Source organism: Mesoplodon densirostris, chromosome 5 (assembly GCF_025265405.1).
Source record: "Mesoplodon densirostris isolate mMesDen1 chromosome 5, mMesDen1 primary haplotype, whole genome shotgun sequence".
NCBI classification, from domain to species: domain Eukaryota; kingdom Metazoa; phylum Chordata; class Mammalia; order Artiodactyla; family Ziphiidae; genus Mesoplodon; species Mesoplodon densirostris.
The window spans coordinates 105,443,175-105,468,373 of NC_082665.1; the positions used below are offsets into that span (position 1 = coordinate 105,443,175).

General features: G+C 39.2%; 1 protein-coding gene across 1 annotated transcript in view; it reads right to left on the minus strand.

Moving 5' to 3' along the window:
• Positions 1-640: 640 nt before the first annotated feature.
• MCCC1 (methylcrotonyl-CoA carboxylase subunit 1) overlaps positions 641-25,199 on the minus strand; it is a 63,204-nt gene continuing 38,645 nt past the window's right edge. Inside the window, exons 10-19 of the mRNA XM_060100070.1 lie at positions 23,195-23,322; positions 19,929-20,112; positions 17,585-17,694; positions 15,926-16,142; positions 13,797-13,883; positions 9,012-9,061; positions 5,770-5,907; positions 4,364-4,471; positions 1,761-1,832; positions 641-973 (exon numbers count right to left, since the gene is read on the minus strand). Coding sequence (XP_059956053.1) covers positions 845-973; positions 1,761-1,832; positions 4,364-4,471; positions 5,770-5,907; positions 9,012-9,061; positions 13,797-13,883; positions 15,926-16,142; positions 17,585-17,694; positions 19,929-20,112; positions 23,195-23,322 — 1,223 coding nt within the window. The 3' untranslated portion in view covers positions 641-844. The remainder of the gene's footprint in view (positions 974-1,760; positions 1,833-4,363; positions 4,472-5,769; positions 5,908-9,011; positions 9,062-13,796; positions 13,884-15,925; positions 16,143-17,584; positions 17,695-19,928; positions 20,113-23,194; positions 23,323-25,199) is intronic.

Genomic DNA, 25,199 nt, shown 5'->3' on the forward strand with positions numbered 1-25,199 from the left:
GACATGATTATGTCTTATTTTCCCAATTAAATCATCAGTATCTTAAAAGTACAGAGACCGTATTTTAAAATTTCTTTGTATTCCCTACAACATTTAACATAATCTCATGTGTGCAGTAAGAACTCAGTTCAACAAATATTTAACACTTCAGTGGATACCTGAAAATGCAGGGGACTGAAAGTGCATTTCTAGAAAAAATATGTTCTAGCATACAATTTAAATATATAATATGTAGGTGTATAAAATACATATACACAAAAGCATAAGTGTGTGTATATATATTTATACAAGCTTAGAAAGTACAATAAAGACAGAGGCAGTCTAGATAGAAATTTTCCAATCACAAAAACAAGAAAAAAATAGCATCCATGTGTTTAAACTACCTAAGAAGTTACTCTTTGGCAAAAAAACTCTTAGGTTTAGTGCTATGGCATCTGTCTCAGAAATACGTTACTGTCCATTTTCGTCATGACTGTGACTAGGAAATAATTCATTTAGTTAAATGACCTTTTCTCTTTCAGTTGTTCTCCTTTGATCAAGTTGCTGCTCACCTTCCTAAAAACACTACACTGTATAAAATTTGAGACAGAAACAAACTATATTGTCTCCCAATAAAAAAGCATAATTTAATTTTATTAGTATGAAATATTTTGAGATAATTTATTATATTTGTGACCCGAGTACATGATTCTTAAATACGAAACGGTTTTAAGCGCAATCATACAATCATTTAGTAAAAGTGCTGGTCATCAGACCCCTAGAAAAGCAGGAAGGCACTTTCCCATTTTGGTGTAGAGATACTACACTTAAGAGGCTGCTTAATTGGCTGCTTATTTAATGGAGTTTATTCTGCTTCCCTTTTGTCAGATTCTTCCTCCTCAAACTCGACTAAAGGAGCGTGTCGGTTGGCCTGAGAACCTTCTTTGTAGAACACTTTCTTGATAGTGCCATCCTTTGGAGCCTTTATGGTATGCTGCAAAGACAAAAGGCATGACAAACAATGGCTGTGATGCTAATGAGGGTTGAGCACACACCAAGTCAAGAAACACGAAAAGTGAAAAATGAAGCCAATTATTTTGATGTTTTGTCATGTATCAGTGCTTCCTGACCTTTCTCATATCACAGCACACAGAGAAAATAATAACAGTTTTATGGTGCGCTTGGGGATTGAGAGGAATCACTACCTTGATGCACCTGGTCAGTAATTGGGAAGCTCTGAATTAGCGAGTAATTCTCAGCTCAAGCTTCACAGTAGACACTCACCTGGGAAGCTTTTAAAAACTACTGATCCTTGGGCTCCCCTACAGGAAATCCCAGTTCAACTGGTCTGGGAGGTACTTTTGCAAAAAGCTTCCCCGGTGCAATTTGTGACCAGGGCTCAGAACCAATGGCCTACAATTTCTAACCATCTAAAAACCTAAACAGCTAATTTAACTTGACTGAGGTTTTCACTTTGACACTGATATTTGGCATCCTAGTTATGGCCTTAGAAAATACCAGTAGCTAATATTCTGTTGGGTCACTGCCTGAATCTAAGCTATTGATAATTTCAGAATCACAAATGACAGGTACGATCTCACAAAATTAAAATGAAAATGTAAGAGAAGGATGGTTTGGTTTTGTTTCCTGCAGTTAATGCTTCATCAATCCATGGTTCTTAATATTTAAAATGGTCTTAATTTACAAAATAAGACAAAAGAATGATTGGGACTGATAGCTCCCAAAGTTTATTTGGCAAGTGAACACGTGATTTCACTTACCTCCATCTTCATGGCGATCATAACCATCAAAGAATCTCCAGCTTTTACTTCGTCTCCAGCTTTCACAAACACCTAGAGAGTCAGAGTGACAGGTTAATATTTAAAAACACAGAGGTTCTTTGTGGTCCACAGAGTTGGTATATAAATGTACACAGCAGAAGTATGTGTCTATGTGGTTGTCTTGTCCGCCAAAGACAAACATACTGGCACAAATCAGAGACCCATAGATCAGTCTGGCATTGCGGGCACTGTTGTCAGTGGGGGGCACTCCTAAGCTACCCATCCCTGCCCCCCAACCCATTGAGTTTTCCTTGAATCAGATGAATACACTTAATGTATTTCAAGATCCTTTTGTGTTTTCATGAATATACAGACAAGACATATCACCAGTGGGGAAGGACTGACTACAGGCACACCTCGTTTTATTGCTCTTCACTTTTATTGTGCCTCACAGATATTGCTCTTTTTTTTTCTTTTTAAGAAATTGAAGGTTTGTGGCAACTCTTCATCAGGCAAGTCTATGGGCGCCATTTTTCCAACAGCATTTGCTCACTTTGTGCCTCTGTGTCACATTTTGGTAATTCTTGCAAAATTTCAAGCCCTTTACCAGTAAAAAGATTATGACTCACTGAGGGTTCTGATGATGGTTAGCATTTCTTAGCAATACAGTTTTGTTTTTAATTTTTATTTTATATTGGAGTATAGTTGATTACAATGTTGTGTTAGTTTCAGGCGTACAGCAAAGTGATTCGGTTATACATATATCTAAGTATTTTTTAATCAAGGTATGTCCATTTTTTTAAAGACATACTGCTATTGCACACTTAACAGGCTACAGTGTAGTATAAACATAACTTCTGTATGCACTGGGAAACCAAGAAATTCATGTGACTTGCTGTACTGTGGTAGTCTGGAACCAAACCTGCAATCTCTCTGCTGTATGCCTGTACTACACTTAAATGTTTTCACGACAGGCAGGGTGGAGGGTCTTGCCCAGTTTTCTAGTTTTTAGGTTATTTAGGATAGTGTTTCAAGTTTTTAGGGCCTTGTGCAGTAAATGCATAGACAATCTTCGTGTGAAAGAATTAAACTTACTGGCAACACAGAAAAATATCTCTGTTTTCCTTTTTTCAAGTATAAATGAACACATATATCCCATATTGTTTTACTGTCTTCTTGGTTAACATAGTTATCAAGTAGTTTTCAGAAACATCACACAGTAGAGTTAGGTTCTGAAGTCAATGTGTACAGTCAAAACTGTGAAAAATGAGAAACATGTCTGAGAGCCCCACAATCACCCAATGCTGGGTGATAACTTTAGTAGCATTCAATGAAATCAATGATCTGGGTTTAGGTCAGTTATGGGGGAAAAAAGTGCATGTTTAAAAGTACACCCTGAGGGGCTTCCCTGGTGGCGCAGTGGTTGAGAGTCTGCCTGCCAATGCAGAGGACACGGGTTCGTGCCCCGGTCCGGGAAGATCCCACATGCCACGGAGCGGCTGGGCCCGTGAGCCATGGCCGCTGAGCCTGAGTGTCCGGAGCCTGTGCTCCACAACGGGAGAGGCCAAAATAGTGAGAGGCCCGCATACTGCAAAAAAAAAAAAAAAAAAAGTACACCCTGAGTAGGGATGCCCATATTACAAGAGGCCTGTGGGAACTGAGACTGAATGAGCAAAAGGCAGGTCCAAGTCCCTCAAGTCTGTTGCCCTTCTGGGACAAACATTTCCAGACAGGAATGGTGGGTGAAATCCCTCACACTATTTAAATAGTTGTTTTCTTCTTTTATTTATGGGTACCAAGAACATACAGTTGAACATCAGTATGGATCTCAACTCTGAATATATGTGGCATTCAACACCAAACCACATTGTTCTTCACCAATACCTTTCAAATTTTGGATAATGCTTGGTGAATGTGTCATTTTAATCATATAAAGACAACCTTGATTATCTGTACTTTGATGGAAATTCCCACTTCAAAGAAGAGTCTTTATCATAAATTAGGTAAATGGAGATTTCCCTTGTGGCTCAGTGGTTAAGAATCCGCCTGCCAATGCAGGGGACACGGTTAGATCCCTGGTCCGGGAAGATCCCACTTGCCGCGGAGCAACTAAGCCTGTGCGCCACAACTACTGAGCCTGCGCTCTACAGCCCGGGAGTCACAACTACCAAGCCCGCGGGCATCATCTAGTGAAGCCCGCACGCTCTAGGGCCCGCATGCCGCAACTACTGGGCCCTTGTGCTGCAACTACTGAAGCCCACGTGTCTAGAGCCCGTGCTCTGTAACAAGAGAAGCCACTGCAATGAGAAGCCCGCGCACCGCAACAAACAGTAGCCCCTGCTCGCTGCAACTAGAGAAAGCCTGCGTGCAGCAACGAAGACACGACACAGCCATTAAAAAAAAAAAAAAAAAAAATTAGGTAAATGGTATTTTCACTGTAATATAGAACTTGAACCTATAATAGATCCTCTTGTTTTCTTGAAATGCATGTTTTCCTATGAGCAAGATTTAGAGAGGGGGAAAAAGAATATATACAACAAAGTTCAACAAAGACATTTATTAGGACTTATTGTACATCATTCTACATACATTCACATCATTACCTTTTCAACAGTTCCAGTCATAGGAGCTATGGCACCTCCTTGGGTTCCTTCTGAGCTCACTGAAGACAAGTATCTGGGGACTGGAATGCCAATCTGGATACTTCCATCCTATAAATAGAAATGATATTTATGGGATATATATTTATAACATAAATCAGAAATGAAATTAAGATCACTGTAGTTTTACTAATAGACCTGAGGTGATGATTATTTTCAAACTATTTGTTAACTATCAGTCATCTTTAATACCAGGGTTCTAATTTAGCTTTGTACCTTGAGCAAATTACTAAACCCCTCAGTCTTGGTTTCCCACTGTAAAGAAGTAATGGCATACATAACTCACAGGGGATTAAAAGAATTAAAGTATATAACTGTTGGTAAAAGACAGCCACTGTCTGGAAGCCATTTTTAGTAGCAACCCCACTATAAGGTGCTTAGTCTACGCCAGGAACTCTTCTTAACAACTATATGAATATATAATGTCATTGATGGTCCCAACAACCTTATGAGTTGGGTACTGTTATTTATTTATTTCTGTTCATAGATGGGAGAACTGAAGCCTAGAGAGTTTAACTTGCTCAAGGTCGAGCAGATGCTGGTAGGGCCAGGATTTGAACTCAAGTAGCTTCATACTCCAGAACTCATGCTCTTCACCACTCCACTCTGTGGCCTCTGCCATCATATTGTTCTAGCACATTGACTATGGCAAGAAATGACTGGTAAAATGAGATCAACCTTGACTCCAAATATGTAGTTTAATTACTGGAATACTAAAGGCGTCTCATCACAAAGGACTGTGGTCTGGAAGATGGTTCCCAAATGTGAGAAGACTCTGAAGAGGCCACAGTATATTTGATAATCCATTCCCTTTCTTCGCCCATGCAGAACACCAAGGTCTCCTAACAAGCTCCTAACCAAATCCATGCCAAGCCTACCCCAACCATCCTTTGACTGCCACGAGACCACCACTAACCCCACCCACCTCCCCCATAAGGAGTATCCGGTCCACAGACTCCTCCCGCAATGGTCACCCTCCCAAGTCCCCAGGATTCCCAGTGCTAGGAGGATGGTGATTGGGGGAAGTTTTCAGGCCTCAAATCCCTGAGAGTACACTGCCCCCTAAGCAGGGAGATTCACTCTGACAAGAAGGGGGTAAGGGTGTTTGAGAATTAAAGGAAGAAATGGATATGTGTCTGTCAGTGAGAATCTGTGAGAACAAAAGGGATGAATGGAGAAATACAGAAGGTGGAAATGTGACAAAGAAAGAGACTGAAAGGGAGACAGAGAAAAGGTCACAGCAGTGAGAGAAGGAAGCAGGATCTTTCTACTATCTCAGTGGAATACCTCTGGTCAAGCAATTTTCTCCTAAACTCCACAACAGTGTTATTATAAAGAAAAGACACTACCATGGAAAATAGGTAAATAGTGTTTTCCAGGATAATCAGCTTAGTTTTACTAGCAACTCCATTAACAGAAGATTTCAGGTAAGTGCAGTCTCCCTCACTGCAAAGATCACCAAGGACATGGAAAGTTTTATCTTCAATCTGAAAAAACAGAAAAATAAGATCCTTAAAATAAAATAAATGAACAACCCAACAGAATTAAAATCAAAATCAATTCTTTACTAGTAAGTTTCAAAAGGTAATAGGTAAATTTTTTTTTTTTAAAGTCATGTAGGAAATTTCCTCCTAAGAGTCATAAACAAAATACTCTAGAAAGAAACAGCAGTAAGATAATTAAAAGGAAAAAAAAAGTTATAGAACATATCTATAGCACGATACTGCTACAGATAAAGGTTCATTTAAGAATAGCAATAAAAAAGTGAAATAGGGGCTTCCCTGGTGGTGCAGTGGTTGAGTCCACCTGCCGATGCAGGGGACATGGGTTTGTGCCCTGGTCGGGGAGGATCCCACATGCTGCGGAGCGGCTGGGTCCGTGAGCCATGGCCGCTGAGCCTGCACGTCCGGAGCCTGTGCTCCGCAACGGGAGAGGCCACAACAGTGAGAGGCCCGCGTACCGCAAAAAAAAAAAAAAAAAAAAAAAAAGTGAAATAGAAATACAGATCAAAGTAAGCAAAATTATTAAAATTCAGTTGAGTATATTACATGTTAGTACTCATTTCTGAGTACCCAAAGTCAACTTTAGTTTTACTGTGCCAAAGTTAGTAACGAAAAAAGCCAGAACCCCATAATTAGATAGATTTCACCAACATGTAGATCCAATTCATGGGTTTCAGTTATGATTTAAGAAGATAAATTAGCTGGAGATTGACCACAATTTTCTTACTCTGAGAGAGAGAGTACCGAAGAACAGATTTCACACTTAATCTTCCAAGGAAGCTGACAAAAGGACATGAAACCTTTCTGTTTAAAAGGACGTTTTCTCCTATACACACTCAAGAAAAAGATTTCCCTTACACACAGAAAATTCATTTAAATCTTCTTTCTTTATTTTTCATTTCAATTCCCATGTTAGTGTCAGAGTCCTGTGGCTATTCTTTTCAAAAATATTATGTAGACTAAAGTGAAATAGGTCACACTGCAGTATTTACACATGGTTCTCATCTATCCTAAGTTAAAAAATATGACATTTTACTCTGTTTTGTAACCTACTTAAACAGCCATTTGAATGTTTGTGGAATTCTCAGGACATAAAGGTTAGATTGGGAACAGTTTTGTTTAAAGATCTACAGAAGCACATTCTAAGTTCGTGAATGTAGTTCCATGAGCAGATTAGAACAAATCTGCAATTTAATTTACCATTTACCGAGGGATAAGAAGGGGTTCCTAAACTAGAGGTACCAATATGAATTGCAACTCTCACATACTAAAGTAAGTAGATTTCCCATCATTTGTCTGAATCTCAGAGAAAGAAAACCAATGTGCCTCAAAGCGTTGGGTAATCTAAAGCGCATCATTGATAAATTCATTTTGCAGGATTTGAAATCTCTTAGCTCGTACTAAAAATGATTTATTCTATTCTCTGAATATGTACTTACTATAGGAATTTGGTTGAGTTCTCATATTGTTTTTTAACCCTTTTAGCATTTCATTTTGCCAGTATAATGGACTTTTAAAAATTGAGGTCTATCATAAAAATTTTGACTAGAGATTCTGAAAGTATGACCTGTGGATCCCTTGGGGTCCCCCAAACCCCTTTAGGAGTTCCACAAAGTCAAACAATTTCATAATAACATAATGTTATTTGTCTTTTTTTACCCTCAAGTATACAGTGGAATTTTCTAGAGATTGCAGGACACGTGATAATGTTATTGCTCTGATGTCTAATGGAATGTGTGCTTGTAATAATCTTTTCTCCGTTTATCCTGCAACTCAACAAAAAACAAATCAGCATACGAAAAGATGCTTAACATCATTAGTCATTATGGAAATGCAAATCAAAACCACAGTCAAATACTACTTCCACACCTGAGGATGGTTTCTTTAAAAAAAAGAAAAACAACAACAACAAAACAAAAAAACCCACCAGAATATAACTGTTGGCAAGGAAGGATGTGGAGAAATTGGATCCTTTGTGCACTGTTGGTGGGAATGTAAAATGGTACAGACACTATGGAAAAGAGTATGGTAGTTCCCCCCCAAAATTAAAAAGAGAATTAGCATATGACCCAGCAATTCTACTTCTTTGGGTATACGCCTAAAAGAATTGAAATCAGGGTCTCGAAGAGATATTTGTATACCGATGTTCATAGCAGCATTATTCACGATAGGCAAAAGGTGGAAGCAACCCAAGTGTCCACTGAAATATGATAAATAAAGTGTGGTATATACATACAATGGAATATTATTCAGCCTTAAAAAGGAAGGGAATTTGGACATATGCTACAACAACAGAAGGACCTCAAAGACATAAGTGAAATAAGCCTATTACAAAAGGAGGAATGCTGAATGATTCCACTTATATGAGGTACCTAGAGTAGTTAAATCCACAGAGACAGAAAGTAGAATGGTGATTGCTAGAGGAGGGGTGGGTGGAGAAGTGGGAGTGGGCTCTTACTGTTTAATGGGTACAGAGTTTCAGTTTTGGAAGAGGAGAAAAGTTCTGCAGATGGATGGTGGTGATGGTTGCACAACAATGTAAATGTATTTAATGCCACTAAACTGTACACTTAAAAATGGTTAAAATGGTAAATTGTATATTATATATATGTTAAAAACATACATTAAAAGAATAATAATTTTTTTCTCAGTGTAATTTTCTAAATGGTAAATATTAATAGATGTAACTAATACAAACAAAAGCTCTTAGGGTAGTCTCAATAACTTTTAAGAGTGTACAGAGGTCTTGAGACCAAAAAATTTGAGTACTAGTACTTTAGATATAAATATATTCACATAATTTAGGGGCTTGTTATGTGTCTGATTCAAAACTATTATTATTATTATATATTTTTTTTACCAATCGTTTATTCTTAAGGAACCCCACAGCCAAACTGAATAAATAATCAGAAACTGTATAGGGGGTAATTTCTCCAAATTAGTCTGAAATAAAAGCTCATGACATTCTCCTAATTATAGTCATAATAATCAATGGCTTAAGAGAAAGTAGAGAGTTAAAAAATACTCTACTTAGTATGACAGAGATCAGATTCAGCTCTGAGCTGTAGAACAAAACCAAAAAGGCTTACCTGCATGCTATGTGACCCATCACGGTTATATGTTACAGCTATGGCTACATCTTTATGGAGAAAGGGGGGAAATGGAAGAAAAATTAGAAGACATTCATTTATTCAGTAACTGAGATTCTGAAAACCTCACTTTCAACCTAAGGATAACTAGTTGTTAGGGATATCAACATCTTTTAACTCCCTGACAATAAAGATTTAAAAATTTTAAAAATCAGACAGATTTCAATAAAGGTGAATTTCAAACTTTTCTTTTTTAAAACTGGAGTTTTAGCTCTTTTAAGTTTATAGGATATGTCAGATACTTTCCCCTCAACAAGAAAGGCTGTAGTGTCATAGTAGAAAACGTAAGTAAGTAATTGGGAAAGAGAAGTTCTGGCTTAAGACCCAAATCTGCCGTCTGTGGCATGATCACCTCTGTGATCTTGACCAAGTCATTTAAAATCTTGCTTTTCTGATCCATTCTGACCCATCAACTGGGTATGAGAATGTAAATGATTAAATAAATGTGAGGGCTTCCCTGGCGGCTCAGTGGTTGGGAGTCCGCCTGCCGATGCAGGGGACACGGGTTCGTGCCCCGGTCCGGGAAGATCCCATATGCCGCGGAGCGGCTAGGCCCCTGAGCCATGGCTGCTGAGCGTGCGCGTCCGGAGCCTGTGCTCCGCAACAGGAGAGGCCACAGCGGTGAGAGGCCAGTGTACCGCAAAATAAATAAATAAATAAATAAATAAATAAATAAATGTGAAAGTGCAGACTATACAAATATAATATACAATATATTTATATCATTATGTGAATACAGAATAGGCTAAAGACTATCCTAGGAGATGGAAATTTTGTGGGGTAGAGAATGCAGACCAAAGTCATTTCATCTACTCCTGACAACATCAACCAGCATCTTGATGCTGCCAGCTCAAATCTGTTTCCAGCCTTGACCTTCCTTCTCCAGAACTCTAGTTAGCCACTCCTAGCAGGATCCTCCATTGGCACTTTAAAATAAACATGGTGGAGCCAACAAATCACCTCCTCACTCCGCCTGCCTTCCCTCTTGACCCGTGAGCTCTATGACTGACACCATTTTCCTTGTCATCCAGGTTTATAACCTATCATTCTTGCCTTCTCCTTCTCCTTTGCTTTCCACCTCCAAGAGTCACCACAAAGCTGCCAAATTCTTCCCCTGGAGGAAGCCTGGAGCCCGTGCTCCACAACAAGAGAAGTCACCGCAATGAGAAGCCCACTCACCACAAGTAGAGAAAAGCTCGTGTGCAGCAATGAAGACCCAATGCAGCCAAAAATAATAAATAAAATAAAAATATTTTTTAAAAATTGCAAAAATAAAAATATTCACAAAAGTTAAATACTGAAGTTCATAAACTAAAAAGTCCCCTCTACTGCCCAGATGTATTACTATTAAACATTTAATGTGTGAATCCTTTTAGATTTTTTCAAATGCACAAATTTATATTTCTCTTTTATAAAAATAGGATATTGTTATAATATTGTTCTGCAACCAACTTTTAAAAATTAACATGTGACATACATATCTATTTTGTTCTTTTCATAGTAGCAAGGGGATAATTTAATAATAATGATGATGATGATGATAGCTACTGTTTATTGACTGCTTGCTGTAGGTCATTCAATGAGCTAAATGCTAATGAGCTAAATGCTTTATAGGTGTTGCCGCATTTAATACACTCAAAAACCCAAGGAAGTAACTGCCATCACCATCCCCATTTATGGCTGAGGACACTAGATGCTTAGAGAGTGTGACTTGCCCAAGGGTCACAGACAAGAGGGGAGCGGAATTCAACCCATACAGTCTGACTCCAGGGCCTGCATTATTAACCACTACACCATCCGTCTTGCCAACATATACACTTCTCCTTTGCCAAATGGTAAATTTCTTACACCTTTTTTTCTCTTCTTTACTTTACTCAGAATATCTGTTTTTTCAAAAACTTTGTACTGAATGTATGAATGAATGAAACTTTCCCCATATATCTTACCAATATCTTTAAACTTTCTTATAAGAAAATAAATCCAATTATGCCAGATCAGTTTTCTTTCAATTTATAAGATATGAAAAGTATTTAACTGACATGAATGCCGAATGAATCATAGTAAAGGACTTCCCTGGTGGCTCAGTGGTTACGAATCCGCCTGCCAATGCAGGGGACACGGGTTTGATTGCTGGTCCGGGAAGATCCCACATGCTGAGAAGCACCTAAGCCTGTGCGCCACAACTACTGAGCCTGTGCTCTAGAGCCCAGGAGCCACAATTACTGAGCCCACGCACCGTAGAGTCTGCGTGCTGCAACTACTGAGCCCACGCACCACAACTACCGAAGCCTCTGCGCTCTAGGGCCCAAGTGCCGCAAATACTGAGTCCACATGCTGCAACTACTGAAGCCCGCGCACCTAGGGCCCATGCTCTGCAACAAGAGAAGTCACCGCAATGAGAAGCCCACGCACCACAACGAAGAGTAGCCCCTGCTCGCCGCAACTAGAGAAAGCCTGTGTGTAGCAACAAAGACCCAATGCAGCCAAAAATAAAAAAATAAAATAAATAAAAATTTTGAAAATTAAAAAAAAAGAATCATAGTAAAGACATTGCCAGGAAAACTCTAAATTCTTTTATATATTATAGTGTAACTGAATTTGTTCCTCCCTCCTCTAGGTATCTCTTGACCCCCACAAAAGAACCTTAAACATCCTCTTATAAATTTAATATATGTTTAATATCCTCTTACATACTTAATAAAGTATATAAGTTTAGCATGGTGCAGTGTTAGGTAAGCACATGTACCCTGGAGCATGGGTTCAAATTCTGCTCCACCAATTAGTTTTGGTGCGACTTCAAGAAAACGATTAATCTCTCTAAGACTTGGTTCTCAAGTTGTAAAGTTGACACTAATAATAACACTGATCTCACTGACCTATTCTGAAAATGCAAGTGAAATAATCCATGGAACGTGCTTAACAAAGTGTCTGATATATACCAAACACTCAATAAATCTTAGCCATTATTATTGAGGGTAGGGCAGGGTTCTGTGAAACATGGCCATAGTAACAAAGGAAGATTATTTTTCAAGCCCTGAATACTTAAAATGTTGGGTCGTTCTTACTGAGATCATTAGGATTTGGTTCTACTTTAGATTCACAAATGCTTCTGGGCCCTTAGACTTCCTGTTTGGAGCACTCTCTTATTCAACCATGGTCCCTACTGATTATATTAGAGACTCACCATAACATTCTGAAAGCTATTATATTCAGACCTGGATTATTGTTGAAAAATACTACCAAAAGGATGTAGTGAACAGCATGCATATTGGCTTTTCAATTATATATTTATTTACTTTAAAAATTAAAAAAACAAAATCCCAAAAAATGCAGCATAATTCAAAACACTGCTCAGAGCCTTAGTGAAGATCCATGCCAAATAACACAGCTGGCTCATCTGAATTACAATCACACGTGTGATTTTTCTGTTTAATTTAGATTGAAGAGGTCACTGAAACTTTGCTGCTGATACTTGTGTTCAGCATATAGGAGTCTAGAGTAAGATATTCCCAGATTTTGGAGGCTGTTTTTTAGGACGAAATGAATAAATACACCAGTATAAAATAGATAGGTTAACCATTTGCAGAATGCTACTTTATAAGGGATGTTTGCAAACTTTCCATGTACTCAAGGCACTTAGGGCAATGACCATCTAGGTTCAGAATGAAAAACTAGCTAAAGAGCTATAACCCAATCAACTTCTGTGGCCAAGGAATCTTTTAGTAAGTGACTGGATATCTCCACAGAGTTGAGGTACAGAAAATCCCACTCTGTCTGGGGCAGAGGGTGCTTTGATGAACTGGCAGGAGCATTCTGTTCTACCTGGTAGGCACATTCTGATAATGGAGTTATCACAGTTCATCGACACCTCACATTTAAGGTCATCCAGTCCTCCCAGCCCTGACTCTGCACATCTGGCTTGCCAGGCAAACTGTCCTGCAGCAAGAGGGATACAGCCACCTGCTATCACAGGATTCTGGTTCCTCTGGTACACTGTTCCAGCCATAAGTTTATAAATCACCTTCTGGCTTAGGTGTCAGCCCTTCCTGACTTAAGTTACCATAAATCAGGCCCCCTCCTGAGCCTATTCAAATTAGTTTGCAATCAAAACTCAATTTTCCACTGGAAAAGTGGTGGAAATAGCATAGGGGCCAAGGTCAGAAAGACTGGGTATCAATCTTGGCTCTGCCACTTACTAGCCTTGAGTAAGTTTTACTGCACCTCCCACGCCTAAGTTTCACCACCAATAGGTGGGTAAAACAGTGACTCCCCTTCATTAATGCTGCCTGAGCACTGGGCAATCCTTCTTCCCTGGAGTAGCTTTGGTTATTGTTTTTCTTCTTTAAAAGTCATACATGCTCACTGAAGAAAAACTTCAAAGCAAAGAAAGTACAAAGAAGAGGCGGAAAAAAGACTGCTTCAAATCCCACCATCCAACAGTAATCTCACTAATGTTTTGTCATATTTCATTTGTCATTCTGCTATGTACGTTTTATGACATATTTTAAAAGTATTTACCAAATATAGAAAAAGTGTAAAAAAAAAAATCATTAACTCTACTACCCAGAGCCAATCAATTCTATTATTTTAGCATGCTTCCTTCCAATGTTTAGGCTAGGGATCTTAAAAAATGTAATTGATAGTGGCCAGACTGAATCCTTTTTTTCAGGTAAATATGCTATATTTCTATGAAGCACATTCCTCTTTTAATAAAACATTACTTACTGTTTTTACCATCCCTAAGAGTCATGCTTCTGGTATAACAGATATTCAGTCTTCTTCCACTGCTGGATACAAAAGGAGAGTATTGATCTAGAAAAAATTTAAAATTCAACAACAAATTAATGAACATCAAGCTTACTAACAAAAGAAAACATAAGAGGTCCTATATTGGCAGCTCAAATGTGTTTTCTTTGTTCTATTCATTGCTTCAAATTTATTTAAAAAATTTTTTAAAGCTATTTTTTTCTTTTTTTAATATTTATTTATTTATTTTTGCCTGCCTTGGGTCTTAGTGGTGGCACGTGGGATCCTTCGTTGTGGCACGCGGGCTTTTCTCTATCTGTGGCATGTGGGCTCCAGAGCGCATGGGCTCAGTAGTTGTGGCTCGTGGGCTCCAGAGTGCTTAGGTTCTATAGTTGCAGTATGCGGGCTCTCTAGTTGTGGCACGTGGGCTCAGTAGTTGCAGCACGTGGGCTTAGTTGCCCTGTGGCATGTGGGATCTTAGTCCCCTGACCAGGGATCGAACCCACGTCCCCGAATTGGAAGGCAGATTCTTAACCACTGGACCACCAGGGAAGCCCCCTCATTGCTTTAAATTTAAGTTAGACACTTTCATTTACTTTCATTTACGATTCAGGAAATTTTATATGAAAAAAATCCCAGTTTCTCTTGAAAATCAGAATATTTGCAGCCTCAACTCTCATTCTCTGGTGATGTAAACTGCACAGTGGTCACCTTTCTGAAAGGACAAATGCATTCCAGGTCACCCAAATCCTCACCACTCGCTATCTTTCTTTTACCTGGCCTCTTTTACTCTTCTCTGTTACTGGTCCGCCCCAGACATTTGTGTGTTCACCCTCTGTTAGACAATATCCAGGAGCTACAGAGTAGCTAAATTGAAGCAATTTATTCTGAAACTCCTCACTGTGCTGGTTATAAATTTTAAAAAGGAAAGTGAGAGTAAGAGGACACTCCATTCTAAAAATGCTAAGTCCAGGCTTAGGAATACCAGATGGGGTATAGTTAGCTGCATTTATTTAATGTAAAAGGACCAAATGAGGACAGAGCACAAATCTCCAAATATAGTTATTATATATTATAAGCTTTCAGTGTAACTTTCTTAAGTGAATCTAGAAATTAAAGATCCCAATAACAGGATCCTATGATAATATAATAATCCTAATAATAATGAAGGGATAAATGGATTCAAATTTTTTTTCTGTTTGCTCCAAAGATCAGAGATAGCCTGAGGAAACATTATGGAGCAAATTTGGGAGAGCTCAGATTTTGCCAATTTAGAGGGAAGAACTTCTTAACGGAGAACTGACTGAAACTGTAATTAACTAATGAATTTTCATTATGAATTTCCAGCTTCCTGACGTGTTAGGAGGCTGGGCAACAACTCAGCAGGGATGCTGAAGCAGGGATGCACGCGTGTGGCAGCCAGGATGAATCGGTCATAGTCCCCCCCGTGCCCAGATTCTATGATACAATGAAGTACCTAGGTGTCTGGCTAGTCAGAAATTTGATCACAGAATAGAAAAAGAGAGGAGGAACTAACTCAACAATAAATCATGGGTAACCCAAGGGAATCTGAGCATCTCTGGCGCTCTGTCTTTAGTCTCCAGGACCAAGGAAGTTACTGCAGGTACGGAGGATACAACAAAGTAGGCCACAAGGAGTGGTGAATAAAAGAAGTTGGAAAAAAAAAAAAGAAGGAAGGAAATGAAAAAAAAAAAATAGGTTGGAAGGGATATCAGCATGGGATGCGGGGAGAACTGGTGTTTGCTTGAAAATAATTCCTTCTTTACATTACGCTGTTAGGTGATGAGTTAAGTTATATTTAGGGTGTTGATGGACGCATCCATGTTATGTGAGGAGCTCTACTTCACACTAAAAAACACTTTAGCAGAGGAAGGTGTCAATCACTGACAGAAGAAAAGGGAGGTAGGAGTGGCATAAAGAAAGAAAGGTGGGAGTTCCCTGGTGGCCTAGTGGTTAGGATTCTGAGTGTTCACTGCTGTGGCCTGGGTTCAATCCCTGGTTGGGAACTGAGATCCCATAAGCAGAAGAAAGAGAAAAGCATTCCATACCTTCTTGATAAGCAGAAGAAAGAGAAAAGCATTCCATACCTTGTGTCTGGATTTTGAAAACATCAGTCATAGCTTTCTCCTTGAGGATGAGCCCCAGAGCTGCCTGGCATAAAAATTCTTTGGCTGTGGGCTTCCGATGGGGAAACAGTTCTTTGCGGTGCTGAGGGATGAAATCAGTGTGCACGTTCCCAGCTTCAAACTCTGGGTGGCCAGACAGTTTGAGGAGGAAGTCAATGTTGGTGTTCAGCCCAACAATCTAGGGGAAAAAAAAGCCGATGTCCCCAGTGAGTGGGGAAAACAACATATTCAGAAAAACATTTCTATGGCATCTGCTCTTTCTACTAAGTATTTTCTACTATGAATAACCCTCAGGAAAAAAAAAAAAAAAAAGAAAAAACCCACGTCACCATCACTATACATCTGCACACAACACTATGTAATTTACTATGATAAAGACAATGTAGGAAATGGTGTTGGGTAGGTAGTGTGGAGACGTTTAATTGACTCAGGTTAGAAAAGCAAGTAAACGTTAAGGAACTTAAATGAGATTTACTTGCAAGATTGCTGCTCAGAACACACCCACGAAATAGGAAAACCGCAAACAGAGTAAGATTGCTGCACTGGGGATGGGTAGGATTATACGACCTGAAAAGAGCTTCCTTCCAACACTAAAATCCAACTTTGACACAATGATATAAAAATTTAAAAAGGTATAAAATTAACCCAAATCCACCCAATAAATGGGATCCCGGGCAAAACTGCTATCTGAGCCTTGGGTTCATTCATTCATTCACTCATTCATCCATTCATTCATTTATTTTATAGCCATTTACTAAGTGCCTTTTAGGTGCCAGGCCCTGACCTGGATACTGTGGACACAGTGAGGAACAAAACACAGTCCTTGCCTCCACAGAGCTTACATTCAAGGGACAGATGACAGCAATATCTATAAACAAATATCTAATATAATGTCAGGTGATATGAAGAAAAAGAAGGCTGGCTAAAGGAAGAGAGAACAGCAAAGGGTTCTGTGGGGTGGCCTGGAAGGACTCTGAGGGTCACAGTGAGCAGGGCTCAGGATGGTGAGGAGGGAGTCATGTGGGGGAAGAATATTCTGGAAGGGAGAACTGGAACACATGGCTCCATGCTGGGTGTGTCTAAGGAGTAGCAAAGAGGCTAGTGTGGGTGGAGCCACAGAAAAAGGAGGTTTGATCAAATTCACGATATATAATAATTTGAATATCACGGGTTAATAAGAAGTCCTTCCATGAAGCTAAATCAATGTGGTATGGGACTTACTGCACCAAGGAAATGAATGGCTACAGAAAAGCAACAAACTCTTTCAAATGGATAAGACTGAACATAATTATCTTCCTTCACAGAAAATAACACCAGACTATAGGCCACACGCATGTCGTGGCCTCATCTACAGGATGAATAGAAATTTCATACTGAGGTTAACACTGATGCTAATAGTTTTAGTCTTGCAATCTTTCTTTTCTAGCTGAAATTAAGAAGTCCTCAAACTCTATTCTGACCCATGGGAAATTCTCCCATGTGAAATTATTCTGTTCCTGACATATGGGTAATTGGGGGAAATAAGTTGACAAGGACAAAGTTGACCAATCGTGACAGTCACACTTGGCTGTAGAGATGCAGAGAACAACAGGGCCACTGACACAGCCCCAGGTCACTCACACTGTACTGTCGAAGGCTGTACCTCAGTTTCGTCAAGGCTGCCTGGCGATCTGCAGCCCACACAACCAGCTTTGCAATCATGGGGTCATAATGCACTGAAACTTCATCTCCTGAAATTGAAAAACCACAGTAACCAAAGTTAAAACTTAAAGAGAGAAAATATGATAAGTAAGACATTCTCCTGGGGCTTTATGTACATTTCACACTGAATCCTCACAAACTCCTGCACCACAGATATCCTTACCACCATTTTATTCATTAGGAACTGAGGCTCATGGGGGTTTAAAAACAGAAGTTGTTAAGGAGGGTGTGGCCATCCAAGAGCATCACGCCCCAAATAGTCATTCAATGACACACAGGCTGGTTTTCCTCATCTTATCTTCGTCTGAACCTTCTTTTCCCTTCTCATTTTAGGAAGTCAGTACAAACTCCCTCCACCCTCTCATATCACAATCACTTCTGTCCTTGACATTCCCTTCCCTCCACCCCCTCAGTTTCCTCATCAGAAAAAAAAGGACAATAATTCCTCTATCCTATATGCTTCTTGGGAGGATTGACAATCAAGTGCCAAATGCCATACCTGGCAGAGCTGATAAACAAATAGCAGCTGTCATTACTGTGACCAGAGTCTGAGAGAACAAGAATGTGAACCATGCACATCTTACTGGTTAGAATGGTTCAAGACAAAAGGATGTGGTGTATTACATAGAATACTGTTCTAGGACCGTTCTGTGATTTTGACAGGCCACTGGACCCCTCTGAACCCCAGAGTCTTCATCTGTAGAATCAAGGGGTTAGATCACACTCCCTTATCCACTCATCTATCCACCCACCCACCTACCAACATATATTGAACACCTTCTAGGCCTAGGCTTGAGCAAAGTCCTGCAAATATAACATAGAAGACATAGTCCCTCTCTTAAGACTCTTATAGTCTAATGGAGAAGCTAGACAACGAGTAAAAGATCATCATAAGATAATATAAAAGGGCAATGCCCAAGGAATACACAAGGGACTCAGGGAACACAAAAGAGGAGGGTTGGGGGAAGCTTCCTAGACTAGATTATCCTCCTCAGTGCCAGGATGTGAATCTGGGAGTCCGTTTTAGAATTATATCTCTGTTATCCTTTGAGCACCTTTATTAAAGTGTATTGCAAGCTTTGCTTGCCTCACAGATTCCTTTTTTTTCTATTGCAAGTTCCCTCTTCTATGATGTGCCGCTGATATGAAAAAATTTACTGCCTACCAAATCTTGCTGTGGGTTAGCCAGAACTCTCAAAATGCTGCCAGTTTATCATTAAGAAGTCCTCATTCATTTTGGCTTTATAGACCCTATACAATTTGCTTTCATTCTGTATCTCCAGCCATATCTCCAACTACTCACTGTCCTGAACCCTTTTCTCCAGCCACATATTTTCTCACAGTTCTTCAAACACATCTTTAGTTAAATCCTCTTTTCTTTACTTTTCTGTATGCTGTTAAATCTGCCTATTCAAATCCACTCCAGACTTCCTCTTAGAAACGTGTCCTGATTATACCAGCCTAACATAACCTGTTATACCTGAGAATTGCTGTATTTTATCACTCACCATCTGTATAACTTCTCTGGCAACTAAAGTTAAGGTGGCAGTAGACAGTGGTGGCTCAGAGCATAAAACCTGGAGCCAGAATGCCTGGGTCTGAATCTTGGCTCCAAGGGTGACCTTGGACAAGTCACTTCTCTGTGCCCTGGCTTCCTCATCTGGAAAATGGGAGTGATAATAACATCTATTCATAGGGTAGTTCTCATAGTTAAAGGAGCCCAGGTAGAAAAATCACCTAGAACAGTGCCTGTACATAGTAAGTGCTAAATAACTGTCATGACCATAGTTATTAATCATACGTGAATCATGATAGTTCTTGCACTGTCATTTTTTAAACTTTTCTTTCTTTTATTTATTACTGTTTAGCTTGCACTAAATTTATTTATTAATTTTTCAGCTTGACTTTCAGTACCTCGAAGGCAGAGTGCCTTGGACATAGCAGTTATCAGTCACCTCAAATTATATTTGGAACTAGGCAAAGTAAAAAATATAAAACAGTACCCACAAACTATTTGTTGCTTAGGCTTGACCAAGTGCTGCTGCATTTCAAAAAAGAGAGTAGTACTGCTTGAAAATACTAGTTATTCTTTAAAAATGACTATTCCAGAAGGAAAAGTAAAGATTACAGAGAAATCAATTAAATCCTTTATTTTAAAGCACACTAGATATATCCACAAGACATAGGGAAAAGACCTCATACAAAACCAATAATGCACTAACAATTTTTAAACACTGAGACTTTTTGCTTTATTTCACTTTACCTTGCCGTACTCCAGTTTCAATCCTAGTGGCAAGGTCTGCTCGAGGGGTGGAGAGATGCACTAATGGTCCAGCCCCTGGCATGAAGTTATTGTTAGGATCTTCTGCATATATTCTAGCTTCAAAGGCATGGCCCCGCAGAGTTATCTCTTCCTGGCTCAAAGGAATCTTCTCTCCTGCTGCAATCTGGTAAAAGAAGAGTATGTGCTTCTTATGAATATCCACCTTCTAGCAGCTATGAGACTTAGTCGATGGTCTTATCCTTTTCTACGTAAGACGTACATCAGGACTTTATAATGAAGCCAAATAAAGACTCTTATTTTATCCACCCACTCGAGTATTGGGCAAAAGCAAAAGTAGATTAAAAAACAGATGCAGCTTGAAAATACTGTACTAATTACAATGGGTATCTAGAATTTTTAAACAGAGAAAACAGGCAAACCAGTGACTAAATCACAAATATAAATATCAGTGCTTTTTCAATATAATGAACACTGAAATTTCTTACTGGCAAGATATTCTGTTTTCATTTAAAACATTAGCACTCAGTTACCAAATCAAGCTTTTTTATAGTAAATTATTAGTTGGTGTTTAGGACTATTTTCACAGCTATGCCTAAAGCGTGGCATTAGTCATCTTTGTCATCTTCATCACCAAGTGATCAAGCAAAACAAACAGGGGAACATAATGTTTTTAAAATTTTGTTATGTTTATTGCAAGACACCAGGTTATAAACAGGATGATCAGCACTGTTTATCACTACTGTAATTATTATTATTTTGTTGATTTTTTTTTTTTTTTTTTTTTTTTTTTTTTTGCGGTACGCGGGCCTCTCACTGCTGCAGCCTCTCCCGTTGCGGAGCACAGGCTCCAGACGCGCAGGCCCAGCGGCCATGGCTCACGGGCCCAGCCGCTCCGCGGCATGTGGGATCTTCCCGGACTGGGGCACGAACCCGTGTCCCCTGCATCGGCAGGTGGACTCTCAACCACTGCGCCACCAGGGAAGCCCTATTATTTTGGCTCTTATATACTAATACAACAAATCTCTCTCTTTAACTAATATAACTTGGAAAAGGCTATTGGAGGGCACACTGTCACTCTCTTCTCTCTCCCCTTAAGCTTTCCTCCAAGATGAGAAAATGACAAACTGAGATGGCAAAAGATACAGGGAAAAACTCTAACTTAGCAGCACACTGAACTAGACAGGTAAGTGTAAAACAAGCAAAGGTTTCATCTCTTTAAATCTGTATATGAGAAAAATCAGGAACCACAACAGTGAAAATGAAAGGAAAATGGACTAAATTGAATGGCTTTATGCCATGGTGTTTGGAACCAAAGACTCTGTAGCCGTATTGCCTGGGTTCAAATTCTGTCTCTATACTTATTCTGTTCTGGGCATACTCATATTCTGGGTAAGTTTCTGTAACCTCTTAATGCTCCAGAGAAAAATGCCTGGCATAAAGTAAGCACTATGTAAGTGTTAGCTATTATCATTTCATTCTTATCCTTTATAATAAAACACTCTTTAATGTTCTAATAAAGAATTCTATTTCCAAAAAAAATTCTATTTGTTTTAGTATAAGAAAGGAAAAGAATGACCATATGTCCATATTCTAAGATGTGATCTTATTGCTGACTATATAGCGCAATTTCAACCTGGCTATCTTTGCCTATCTGTTTTCCTCGGAAGTTGGCTTCTATCTGGGCCCAGAGGAGACTGACCCAACCATGCCTCTGGGTACTTAGAAATTTGTACCATCTGAGTTCTCTGGGGCTTAGACATTGACTCTTTGGAAGCCCTGGACCTTGGATATTTCACCAGCCTCTCCTGAAACCACTAACCATCTGAACCTGCAGCCTGGGTGCTCACATCATTGCACCCTTGCTCTAGGAAGCTGGTGACTCCAGAGACAGATCCTGGAGCTTGAACTCTTGCCTCACCACATGGAGAGACCCCTTGTTTTACCCCTGTTTGGAAGCCAGACTCCAAAGTACCTTGAACACTGTAAACAAGGTCCAATGGCATCCCTAAGTTCTAGAAACCTTCCCCAGATGATAAAAGCCTATTTCTCTTTCTAAAGCTCTTACAGTTTCTTGACTTGCAGAAATAAATGTCTGCTGGTCCCCCTAATGCCCAAAAGCTTTCTCCTCTTTAATCCTTGGAAACCCTTTATCCTTCATGATTTCAAAATTCTGGACTCTTGTGGTTACCGCTTCAGAAAAAAATATTCTTTTCCTTGAATTCTGGAAACATAAACACTCTTTCCAAAAGTTTCTAAACCCGCTACAATTTTCCTGACACTTACTAACACTTACTAGCCTGATATGCCTGGTTTTCATTAGCTCCCAATGCCCAGAAGGCCCAGAAGAATCTTATGGCTCAATTAAAACCACCAATCATCCCCAAGGAACCAGCAAAAGGAATGTTATATTATTGTCCACAGAAGTTCTGCAAAGACAAAATTATCAAAATAATCAAGACTTTAGCATCACAACGTGAAAAAAATAATTTCGTTTCAGGATATATAAAGAACCAAGAATCCTACAGAGATCAAGAATATTCATACTACTTAAAAACATTTTTTATATTAAACAACAGGTTGTAAAAATCTACCGTTTTCAATAAAGAGAACAAAACAGACTAAGTTATTATCATTAATATTTGAAGGAATAAGCTTGTAGGACTCAGATTCAGGCCAGTGAAGAACAGCTGTAGACTTAAGACTTCAGTAAAATTCAGTAGGTGTGTCACAGAAATGTTAAAGTGCTTTAAAATTTCCTAAACATTTACTCTGAATGGCTACATTTATCCCTTCATGGGCCATCAACAGTCTGTCAGCACTTGCACGTGGACCCCTGTTAATCTAGACCCTTCCCTTGGCTCTTCATTCCCATCTTTTCCTTAGCTTATTTCACCTTGGCTAGCATCTGTCCTGCCTCTAAAATCTCATGATGGCCTGGACCTGAGTGATGTGGTCTCAGAGCACAAGGCTTTGTGTTGAGACAGTGTGGTCTCAAGCAAGCCTCAGTGACAGCAGCTTGCCTGATGGCTGCCCCATGTCTAAGGGGGAAAGATGGTAAGTGACAGGTTAGGGATCTGAATCCATAAAGTGCATCAAATGTAATGCCACCTTTAACCTCCCATTTTCCTATCCTCATGACAACCACTAAGAATTGAACCCTTGTCCAAAGCGATGCCTCCTTTTAAGAGGTTTTAAGAAGGGAATGTATTCTCGACACTGATTTTTAACAGAAAAAATACTCCCACCCTAAGCTGCCATTCCACCAAGTCAGTTCCTGTGATCATCTCAGTAACAGGATGTTCCACTTGCAGCCTTGTATTCATCTCCATGAAGTAGAAATTGTGCTTTGAGTCCATAATAAACTCCACGGTTCCTAAATATAAAATACAGTGGTCACACTTCAACAGTATATAATCAGTAGGAATCAAAATCTTTCTTGATAGATCATATCAAATTTTACAGCTGCCTTCATTCAAGGGTAAACATTTTGCATTTCATGAAGAAAACATCTCATATTTTGCAGCAGCAAATGATTCTCAATCAAAAATACGAAGCCACATGAAATTTAACAATAGAAAAGTATATGTGGGGTTTCAAGCAAATGGTAAGCCCAAGTTATAAATCAGTCTCAGCTGTTGTAGCAGTTAGAACATGGTTGGACCATGTGTTACTGTTTCTGTGTACCAAGATCCCTGGAAACCTCACTGTGACATCCCATCTCACTCTAACTCTGTGGAGGAAAACACAACATTTTTTTCTCCTGACTGTGCGCTTTGCAAGTGTCTTTAAAAGTCCTTTTGCTAGTGACCCACTGGGAGATTACTTAGTAACTAAACACTATGTTAATGTCTTATCTACTGACATTCTATTAAGTACTACACTTCCCCCAACTTTATTAAGGTATAATTTCAGACAGTAAAATTTATCTATTTTAAATATAGTGTGCTGAGTTTCAGCAATTGAATACAGTCATATAACCACCACCACAATGAAAATACAACATACTTCCATCATCCAAAACATTCCCTTGTTCCCTTTGCAGTCAGTCCCTTCCCCAGGCCCCAGCTCCAGGCAATCACCGGTCTGCTTTCTATCACAGTTTTTTTCTAGAATGTCATATAAATGAAATAATATAGTATACAGTATTTTGTGTTTGAATTTTTTTCACTTAGCCTAAGGCTAATTCCATATAATTTAAAACTTGCTTTTCAAACTGTGGATCACAACCTGTTAGTGGATTGTAAAAATTTAGTGAAGACTTCCAGTTTCTGGCCCAGCATGGAAGGAACTTAGAAGTTGCCATTCCATTCTGACAACAAGAAAAAGCTGAATAAGATGAAAAATCAACAAGTGTTCTTAGATGCATCACAGACATGAGGTTACAAGGCAAACCGCTGCTCCCCAAATTAGAGAGACAGAAAGGTGAAAACAGAGATTCACAACTTATTGGAACAGAAACCCATGAGCAAAAACCTCTGTGGGAACAAGTACTGGAGAAGGAAAACCTGGACTGTAATTGACAAATTGCTGGAGGCTCAGTGTGGACAGTTCCAAGAGTTAAAAACCCCAGTGGGGACCAAGTTATAGTGAGCTCCCAACACTTTTACAAGTTTTACCTCCAGAAGCTCTACCAGGTCCTCACAGTGAACACTGGAGAAAAAAAACCCCTTGAGTTTCTAGCAGTGGGAGGGGAAAACGAACCATATGAAGTATGCCAGAGTTCTGTTCTTCTGAACAAGATCTGTCCTTAAGAGAAACTATTTTATTAGAGCCTAAACTATTGGGATTTTATCAGGGCCTACTATGTAATTGAGGGAAGAGAAATACACAACTCCAGCCATTCTGTCCCACATAAGGGAATAAATAAAAAACAAATAAACAAAAACCAACTGAAAAACACTGATGAAGTTCACAGTTCAGAGTGCAAGCTCACCAAAAGACTTAGACTGAATCATAGGTTCATAGAACATTTCACCTCCCCTGTACCTAACCACTACACTACTAAAGACCTATTTACCACAGTTCCTTTTACCTGGTACATCAACATCTGGCTATCAAGAACAAATTACATGGCATCCTAAGAGGCAAAAAACACAGTTTAGAGAGACTGAAAAAGCATCATAACCAGACTCAGATATGATAGAATTATAATTATCATAATTATCTGATAGAATTATCAGAACAAGAACTTAAAAACCCTTTAATTAATATGTTAAGGGTTTTAATGGAAAAAGTACACAACATGTAAGA